Here is a 10019-nt window from a genome sequence, read left to right as displayed (position 1 = left end):
AATCCTCACCTGCGCGTGATAAATTGTCCGGTCACTCCTTCCAAGTATGACGAACACTGACTCAATTGTAAAAATGGCACCTCACAAGAGGAAATCTGAGGAGCATCACTGAATGACCCTAGCAATTTTGTTAAACATATTTATAAAAGAGAGTTCTCAACCCCCTGCCCCCCTTTTTTTACTTCCAGGAGAGAGAAAAAAAGCATGTTAGTGTCCCTGCTCTATGGGACCATTTTCAGGCATTCAAGGACATAAAGCAGAATCAAGTTCGGCCAAAAGTAGACATTATGTATTCTGATGATCATATCTAAGAAAGGTGAAATACAAGCGGGGGTGTCTGAGTATAGGCCTCTATTTTCACGCACCGGGTGAAAAATGACATTTTTGATGCATTAAAAAGATTGCAGTGAAATGATTGGTCACCCAAAAAGACAAATAGTCTTCACAAAGTATCTTAGAAAACATTTATTAAAAAAAAAAACAAGCACACAAATGAAGAAAAATTAAAACATGAGGACGATGGCTGGACACAAGATCAAAAATAAAAAATTGGGTGTTAATTGTGCTGTCTGCATACTACTTGTATGTTAACACACTACGAACCTGCTTTCAACTGTGCAGAATTGCACACGATGTGTCTAAAAATAAAACAATTACAGCCATCTAGTCCTCTGACAATTGACACCTCACATTTGCTTTGGGAATAAACAATCCTTTTAAACAGGAAAAACAGCAAGTTGGTCACATTCAGATTCATTATGGCAAAAAAAAAAAAACATTTGAGCTTGAGAGCACACTGGAACCTGAAACTTCAATAATAAAGAACATCTTGTAACGGTTGTAAAAAATATATATATCACGAGTCGCTATGGCCACAAAACATCCCGAATAAACGCGACCTACCCTATTTTCAAACTAGTTATAATCCGGAAGACTCTTTAGATCTTCAATCTCGGTCGCGGGTTTTTGGGCCATTTTCCCCCCGCCCCCTTATTGTAGGTTTTCTTTTTCATTATTCCCCAAAGCATTTCTTTTGACTTAATTTGACTCAAAACCTACAGTGGGGGAAACCTCCCCGGACTAGACGATTCTGTCTGGGTCTGAAACCTGATCTGGTGACGAGAAACATTTCTCCTGAAGGGGAGACAAACACACTACTCCCCCCCCTGGCATCAAAATCAAGATGAGAAACCAACAAGAACCACTCCCTCTGGACCAGTACTCAGCTTTCTTGGAACAAAGAACATCTTCTTTATCAACAGGGACGAGAGTCTTTTCCCTCTCCTGGGACGGCAAACACGTTTCTCTCTTTGGATGAGAAAGTCTCTTCCTGGACTAGAAATCTTCTCGCAATGACAACTTTTTTCTCTTGATGAGGAAGAAGAAATGGAGGAACTTTTGGATGGGGGCAGAGAACCTTCCCTCTGGACTAGTACCCACTTATCTCAGGATGTGATGTGAGAATGTAAATTTCTCCACTGTGAGACTAATAAAGGCATATCCAATCCAATCCAATCCAATGTGGAATATTTCGTTTTTTTCTTGGGACAAGAAACGTTCTCGCTATGAGACAAGGACAAGCACCCACAACACTGTGGTTATGAGCCAAAGCTCGAAACCTGTCTTGAGGCGAGTAACCGTTCTGGATCTGAGACAAGATCTCTTTACGGTGGGTACGCAAAACTATCTCCAGCGTTGAGACCTTTTTTTTTTTCTCTGGAGGGGAGGACCAAAAATAGTTCTGACCTGCAGTAGTATTGCCAACTTTTTTTAGCCTAACACGGCAGTCTGATCGCAATGTTACGAGCTTTGATGTTGGAATGTGTTTGGCCAACATTTCAAGACCTGCACGACAAGAATCTAAACATGTCTCTCTCGTCCATTGAAGTCATGGCGGTGGCATATGGAAAAGCAAATTCTCCCAACTTTTCTTTCTCAGGAGTGAACCGGCAAGCGCAGGCGCCGCAGTCGCGCTTTGAGCTCCACCTGCTCGGCTCGCAGTTTGTCCCGCTTGGTCTGCAGCCGGTAGTTGTTCTTCTCCAGACCGCGGATGCAGTCTCGGGCCTTCTTCAAGATGACCGCCTTGGAGGCCTTGCAGGACAACTCGGGTACGTTATCGCGAAGGCGCCCAAAACAGTTTTTAAGCTCGTTTCGCCGCTGCCGTTCCATCACGTTGTGAGTCCGACGCCGCTCCTCCTCGTTTTCCGTTCCTGTCGGGTGGCGGGACGACGGGTGGTGCTCGTGATGGCGGCGCCAGTGCCTGTTGGACGAGGGAGGCGGCGGGGAAGTCGGAGGAGGCGCGGCGTAGTTGTGTTGCAGCTGGATGTCAAAGTGGAGGTGGCGCTGCTGCTCCTCCTCGTCTTGCTGTCTGGAGGGCCAGCGTCCCACCGTCACTACGTCGATTTCTTCCTCTGCAGGACGACAACAGGTGAGACGATGATCGCACTTAGACACGAATGATTTTTTTTCTCCTAAAAACAGGACAGAAATGTTAAAATAATGTACTTCTACGGTTCAACGTTTCATGGCTGCGTGTAACCACCATTAAACCATTTAGCATCAACTCATTCTAATAATGGTTTAACCCATTCACTGCCATTCCCGAATTTATTTGGGAATTGAAAAGCATGACCTGGAGCGCCATTGCGGAAATTTGTTTGGGTTTCGATAAAGCGCCAGTCAAACCTCTGGCAATGTTTTTCTCTTCCGCAAGTGAGCGGCAGTTGCCTTTTGTCCATGTAAGTGCTATGTTATTACTTCGGCTGTTGTTAAAGTGCTATATAAATCAATATGGGATACATTGTATTTTGTACAGCCGCTCCCATTTCAAGATCAGATAACTCCGGACACATAACTTAGGAATTAACTTTTTTTTTGATGAAGAAGACAATCTAAGGTTTCTTACGCTGAATTGAATGTTTATGTCATCCTAAAACTCAATATACTGAGGGTACTGCAATTTGAATGAAAAAGACAAAAAGACTGGCACTGGAGTGGACATACTTTTGCACATCGTTTGGCAGTGAATGAGTTAAAATTGTTTTCTGAACGAATAAAGTTGGGGTCCTCAGAAAAAAAAAAAAATCTATTTAATTAGAATATTTTCTATTTCTTTGTAATTTAATGTATGAAGCTCTAAAAATTGTGGCAAAAATGTCAAATACATTTTAGGCTAGATGGATTTTCGGAATGATTTTTTTAAATTAAAAAAATAGATATTTTATGCCATTTTTCTCAAGTCAAAGTACATTTGAAACTGTTCTAAATTTTACAATTACATTTTACTCAAAGACAAATTGAGGTTTTTTTTGTCTGAATTTTTGAAACAAAATAAATAGCCATCAGTCAAACAAGGAGCCACTGAACAAACAAGGTCGCCACATCCTGTGTCGTGAATAGTCAGCATTGCCCCCGGGGGTCCACGCTGGGAAATGAGTCATTAGGAGCTTAAGGACTCAGCGCTACAACACACACATGCACGCACGCGCATGTACGGCGCCGTCAATCACCATCCCTGACCCCGCCCACTACTTTGAGATAAACAATTAGGCTAGGAAGAGCATGCGAGTGTGCTCGAGTCTCACCGGAGTCGCTTGACGTGTACGCGGACCCTCCATTGGAACAGTAGTCAGACGTGGCCTCGCCCGTCTCCTGGCTCTCCATCAGGTTGGGGCAGTCCAGTGGGGAGCCCACCAGCCCCTCAAAGATGCCGGTATCCATGTCCGATAGCATTTCCTCCAGGCTTTTGTCAGACGGGAGGCATCGCCACAGGGCGTCCTCGCCACTCTCCATAATGGTGGAATCGGGAGGTCTCCGTCCCCCACCGCCGTCATCATCATCCGACTGGAAGAAGGCGCAGTTCCAGTTGAGCTGCATGTCTTGGTCCTCCAGGAGCATGTTTGAGACAAAGCTCAGCTGATCACCTTTCGAGAAGTCTGACTTGAGGGGGCGCGGGGGCGACGAATGGGGAGACTCAGTAATTTGGTTGAACTCATCATCCAAGTAGGACAAGACTTGTGGCAAGTCCTCCATGTCTCTTTTCAAAATATACATGGTCTCCTGCAGAAAGTGACAACAACTTATCTCAGCTAGTGCTTCATACCAAGCCCCAGACACCACACGGGACACATTTTCATAGTCGTCACCATCGATATGAAGTGCAAACAAAATATGCATAATCGCACTGACAAAAAAAAGTGAATGACAACTGGAAACCTCATTTTAAATGTGTATTTTTCATCAAGAGTCACAGTGGAGTAGCATCTCGTGGCCGCAAATTAGCATTTTAGTGCACATTACCTATACTGTCGCCACTAATTGAATTTCCCCACCCCTCCCACGTCACGGCTGGAGTTAAGTAATTTCACACTTTAGTGAGCAAACACCACGCAAGCCAGACAGAACATTTGCACCCATTGACAAGCAAGCCGCTCGCCTTGTCTGCAGGGCGTGGAGGGCATGTCACAATCACATGGCGCTCGGATGTGTGGCATGCCTGCGATGCACAACAAAGCCACACTGTGTGCTGTAGGCATACACGTCCCGCAGTTCAAGAACGCCCTTGTGCGGCGTGGAAACGACGTGGGTATTTTTTTAAAGACAGCGACGCCGATGTTAGACTTAAACGCACTCCGAACACGTCAGCACCCAACAATTCGGGGGGAATGATAGTCTTCGTGTGCAAAGAAGCAGGTTGCTTAAAATGCGAGTTTTTCCTAATAAGGGTTTTGCACAGAGTTGAACAAATCTGAGCGATTTATTTTGGATTGAAACTACGTTTTTAAGTCAATGCAACGACACCGATCTACTCACGAATACGTTACGCCCGGTATTGTTCGCATACAATTAGCATAGCGTTACGCGTGTTTTTAGTACACGTTTGCAGCATTTTTTTAAACGCGACCGCCGGTACCTTTGGGTGGTTACGCACGCCTCCTCAATGGCTGAAATACCATGTGGGTGACAAACTGCGTGCTTCACGCCGGTCGGCGTAGAAAGAAAACTAAATTGTCTTTTTAAACGAACATACACACACGCCGTCGCGTTCAACGTACGAAACACGTGTCGATATTACATTGAGCAAAGGGTGACATGAATGTTGAGCAATTGAATAGCGTGTCAGAACTGTCGGCATTTAAACAGCTTCTTCCCCCAAGCCATTAACTCTTTCAACAGTACCCCAAATGGAACTGTATAGTGCCACTTAGCAATTTTTTGATGATGATACTAGTGCAGCGTGTTCTACCGGAAACAAATTCCTTGTGTGTTCCACATACTTGGCAATAAAGATGATTCTGATCAAGGGGGAATGCACACAGATCCGAGAGTTTAACAAAATGAATTTGCGTTTTTAAAAGTTAAACGCTGAAGCGCCGATTTATCCTCGAACAAACGATCCATACAAAGATGACCAACAACCATCAGGCATTGGCGTGGTTTTTCAGCACTTTTCATCTCATTTATAATATGAGCAGTTACGACTGACGTTTGGAAACATAAAATATTCCCGTCGTCAAAAATCAAAAAGGAGTTCTTACCGGCTTTTTGAAACTGACGACGAGGGTAGAAGTTGAACAAAATGTCCGGGTAAAAGTCCAACGAAATGATACGAACGGGAATGCTTGCAGACACCGGGACGTGGCGGCGTGGTGAAGAAGTCTTTACAAACCGGCTTACTACATCACTCAGTGGGCGTGGCCGAAGGAGGTGCAGTCCGAATTCATCAACGCGAGTCGCCGATATCGCTACGCGACGGAAAACCGCGCCAAAATAATCGAACGGGCCACCAAGCGTAAATGTCTCTGCGACCTATCGATCCAGATACGTCTTAGATCGTTCTTTCCGTTCATTTCCGGCGAGAAAATCAACGACGAATGTTTTTTGGGTAATATATCGCACATGTCGGGTCTAGCTGAGCCAATAGCGGAAGGATACGTAGGATGGTTTGGAATTCCAGGAAATTGATGGCGGTAAAACGAGAATACTGACGCACGTGAATGGAGCAGGAGATACCGGCTGTTGTAATTTTAAAACAACACTAGAGGGAGCCTTGGCCGGTTGAGGACATGAAGACCTCGCCGCCATCATTAACCGGGAGTCCCCGGCCATCGCTTCCATTCACTTCTATTGAGCGAGTCTGTGTTTGGCTCCAATAAATGGACCAACTCGTCGAATTCCTGACCGATTTTGAGACAGATTCGTTTGTTATAACACCCAAAAACAATATAGAAAATATAATTCATTCTCACATTAGGATTGAAAAGAGCCCACATTTTAATACCAAAATCATTTTAGAGGGCCGGTTGGACCTCATTGTTCCACCATACCCATGAATGCTGTCAAGCCGGAAGTAACATAAAGTAAAAAAAAAAAAAAAAAAACCTAAATAACAAATAAGTCAGTTTGCTTCTAAATGAAATGTATTCTTCTTCTTCTTCTTCTTCTTCTTCTTCTTCTTCTTCTTCTTCTTCTTCTTCTTCTTCTTCTTCTTCTTCTTATTCTTATTATTATTATTATTATTATTATTATTATTATTATTAGTAGTAGTAGTAGTAGTAGTAGTAGTAGTAGTAGTAGTAGTAGTAGTAGTAGTCGTAGCAGTAGTAGTAGTATTACTATTATTATTGTTATTATTATTATTATTATTAAGCCGAGGTATCACTGTAAGATTGAAGGATCACCATGGAGTTGGGCTGCGACACAGATTAATGTGAGATCTTTAAAGTCATAGCATGGACATGGTAGGGGCGTGCCTGTGAGCTGAATGGATACATGCTTGGACATCAGCAGCATACAAAGTGTTGGAGATCAAAAGAGAACAAAAACCATCGTTTTAAGTCATTCACTGCCATAATTCACATCTTCACAGCCCCGCTTTGTTCAGTGGAAGGTCGGTGCTGTTGGACAGTCTGCGGCTGGATGGATACATGGCTTGAGGAGCCCGCGATAAGAAGGAAGGAGCGAGACTAATAAAGGCAAATCCTATCCAATCCAATAATTATCTTTCCATGTGCTACATTTGTTGTGTTAAATTAGCAGTCTTTCACTTTTGTGTGCTTAAAGGACTTTGAAGTTCTGTTTGTGATGCAATATAGGGGGAAAGAGATGTTCATTTAGATATATATATCCTGTGACTGAAAGATAAAGCATCATCAAGGACTTTGAAGTTCTGTTTGTTATGTAATGTAGGGAAAGAGATGCCCATTTCACGGTAAAATCAGAGCATTGTAATCAAATGGTCAGTATAGTTTTTGTTTTTTGAATGTTGCTGTGCCGATGACCATTTTGTGTTTGAGAGTCTTTTACTGAGCGAGTTGCTTGTTCTGTAGCCACAAAGGGGCATAAGTCTTCTTTTGCCGGTCCCAAGCCCGGATAAATACAGAGGGTTGTGTCAGGAAGGGCATCCGACGTAAAAGCTTGGCCAAAACAAACATGCGGATCAAACCTCTAAAGATGGAGGACACTGATTTGCTGTGGCGACCCCTTGAAGGGAAAAGCCGAAAGGAAAAGAAGAAAGAAGTGATTATTATTATTATTATTATTATTATTATTATTATTATTATTATTATAAAGTTTGACTTCCCCAATAATGGCTGCTTTGAACTGAAATGCTCAATTTACTGTTCAATTTCACACAGAGTCTGGGTCATCAAGACTTCTTGGTGCATCTTTTTATGACCTTGGCATCTGCTGAATTTTGTCTGTGAAACTCTTCCAGAGGCCTACATTTTTCTAACTTTCCAGGAGGTGCTACTGACTCAGTCATATGACCGCATTAAAAAGAAGCGTGGATGTCAGTGACAGCAGTAAAGACACACGACACACCCCTCACGTGCCCATAATCCAACCCCTCCGCCCCCTCCACAGTGAGAGCGGACTGGTGGCGGTCTTCCCATTCTTCCCCCTGAAATTACGAGTTTGAAGATTCCCAAAGCGTAATGACAGACTTCCTACATTCCCGGGAAGTCGATGTGAGAAGGAGTCAGTATCCACATCTACCCCCCAAAAAAACCAAGAATATGACTTTCAGTTGAAAACCTACTACCTACCATTAATCCTGTTTTGGAAGCCTCATTTAAAACCCCACAATGACTTGAAAGTTTAAAATCTTTCTTAAAGGGGTAACTCAACCCCCAAATTTTCTTTAAAACGTGTTGTACGCAACCCTCATTAGTCCATGCATGGCATTCTGAATAATATGGCTTTTGAATATAAGTAAAGCGATAAAATCAATCCTTTTTTTGTCCATGTCAGGAGACATGCTGTCGATTTAAAATGATATGACAGTTGTGGAGCCTTCCCCAGGATTGTAGCCGTGAAATACTTCTCAAAAACATCCACATTTGTTTTGCAACACAAACTTGACATTTTAAATCGAAAATAGGGTTTCTTATTGCCCCTTCTTACATGTGTGGGAGGAGTTCCACACAGCTCTACTTTAAAGCCCCTTTTGTGACTGAACTTGTATTTTTCTGCTCGTTTAAATCTCAAATTCAAACTTTTCTCCCCTGGTTGGAAAGCTATTGAAGATAACAGGAACAGTTTTAGGAATTTAATTGGTCACAGAGCTCCATTTTGGGTCTCTTCATGGTCAGCTGTTGCTACGTTTGTGTAAAAAACAGTCGTCTAATGTCGCACTCAAAGACTTCCACAAAATTGATTCATCAAATTCCAAAGTGGGCCGTAATGAGAAGCTGCATTTTGGTTTGGCTATTTCCCAAGGTTGCGCGGAATTCGACAGGCCTCTAACTATTATTGTTGTCTGTCTCCCCCCCCGCAGCGCTTCAATATTCCCACCATGGGGCCGCAGAGACCACCTTGCAGGGTTAGCTTCTATGACGGGTTTCAGTGGTTTGGGTGGAGCCTGATGAGGAATTCTTGACGGGATCGTGAGCGTCTGCCTGTTTTACCTCTGGATGCACGAGAAGGGAGTCCACGCGGTTGACATGACGGTGAAAATCATTATTTCAAAGTTAGCTCCTCCTCTCCACAACATTTAAAATCCTAGATTTAAATTCAAAGGGCTGAAACCCTAATTTAAAATTTGCTCTGAAACCCGAACTAAATGTCAAAACTTTAATTCTGCCCCTCGCCCCAAATGTGAACCTCAACCCTGGTTTGAAACTTGACTTTGACACCCTAACTGTAGCTTCAAACTGTACTTTGAACTCCTGAACATCTGGAAAACCCTTTAAAGGACAACCGACACCTTCGGTCAAGTTGTGTCCATAATTTGTAAACTCACTTCAAATTGCTTCTACTGAGCGTATTTTACAAAGATTCCACGGCATGTAGCTATAGTTTACCTTTTAAGACTCGCGCTGAATATTCAGGAAGTCTTGTTTTTGAGTTGATGACGATGCCTGATGTGACGTCACGTCTGGAACGCCCCTGACCGAGAAAGTGACACACAATGCATTTTGGGTACTTTGTTTCGTCTGAAAACTTCGTTGATGGCGAAATTAGAAGGAAAACACATAAACAACGCAATGGTGAATCGTTGTGTGTTGCACCAAGACTACTATTTGATACTAGCTGACACAAATTCCCAGCAGACAAATCAGCCCATTTCCAACAGAGCTTGGGCGCCATCTTGTGCATTTTCTGGGGCGCTACATTGCAGTCCAGATGCCTCAAAATGACACGGAAGGACTTCTTTAATCGATTGCAAACATTTATGCTTTCCTCTTCAGAACTATTTCAATCATATTCATAACTGGAGAAAGCATCTTCTCCGAATCTGAAGCCATTGTTTTGATTCTCGAGCAAGGCAAGACGTCTTGGCGTGACGTCACGAACAAGGGGGCGGGACCTTCTGAAACTGAAACTTTCTAAAGTCATTTTGAAGTAGTTTTTGGACACTTTAAGTCATTTTATTGGTGTTTTTCATTTGACTAAAAATATCAGCCTGCATGTTTTGGGTGTTTTAGATGCTATAAAACATTTTTCTGATGTCAGTTAGGAAACAATAAAATGGTATCGGTTGTCCTGTTTTAAACAAATAACAAAATATGAGTCTA

At 42.9% G+C, this 10019-nt stretch overlaps 1 protein-coding gene across 1 annotated transcript; it reads right to left on the bottom strand.

The window, feature by feature from the left end:
- Positions 1 to 450: 450 nt before the first annotated feature.
- On the bottom strand, positions 451 to 5690 carry LOC148890711 (uncharacterized). Its single transcript, XM_089011055.1, has 3 exons — positions 5538 to 5690; positions 3585 to 4059; positions 451 to 2411 (listed from the first exon to the last, which is right to left on the bottom strand). Exons 2-3 carry the CDS (start codon positions 4051 to 4053, stop codon positions 1936 to 1938), a joined length of 945 nt encoding a protein of 314 aa, XP_088867181.1. The 5' UTR covers positions 4054 to 4059; positions 5538 to 5690; the 3' UTR covers positions 451 to 1935.
- Between the last annotated feature and the right edge of the window lie 4329 nt (positions 5691 to 10019).

This window comes from Hippocampus bargibanti, linkage group LG12 (assembly GCF_051943395.1).
Source record: "Hippocampus bargibanti isolate YZ-2025 linkage group LG12, ASM5194339v1, whole genome shotgun sequence".
In the NCBI taxonomy this organism is placed as follows: Eukaryota; Metazoa; Chordata; class Actinopteri; order Syngnathiformes; family Syngnathidae; genus Hippocampus; species Hippocampus bargibanti.
The sequence above is the reverse complement of the archived record's forward strand: the minus strand, read 5'-3'. Positions and strand labels throughout refer to the sequence as shown.

Excerpts from the sequence above, each read along its gene's own strand:
- LOC148890711 (XM_089011055.1), bottom strand. The coding sequence starts at position 4,053 with ATGTATATTTTGAAAAGAGACATGGAGGACTTGCCACAAGTCTTGTCC. Across the intron at positions 2,412-3,584 it reads GTACACGTCAAGCGACTCCG|AGGAAGAAATCGACGTAGTG; the intron begins GTGAGACTCGAG and ends GTCGTCCTGCAG.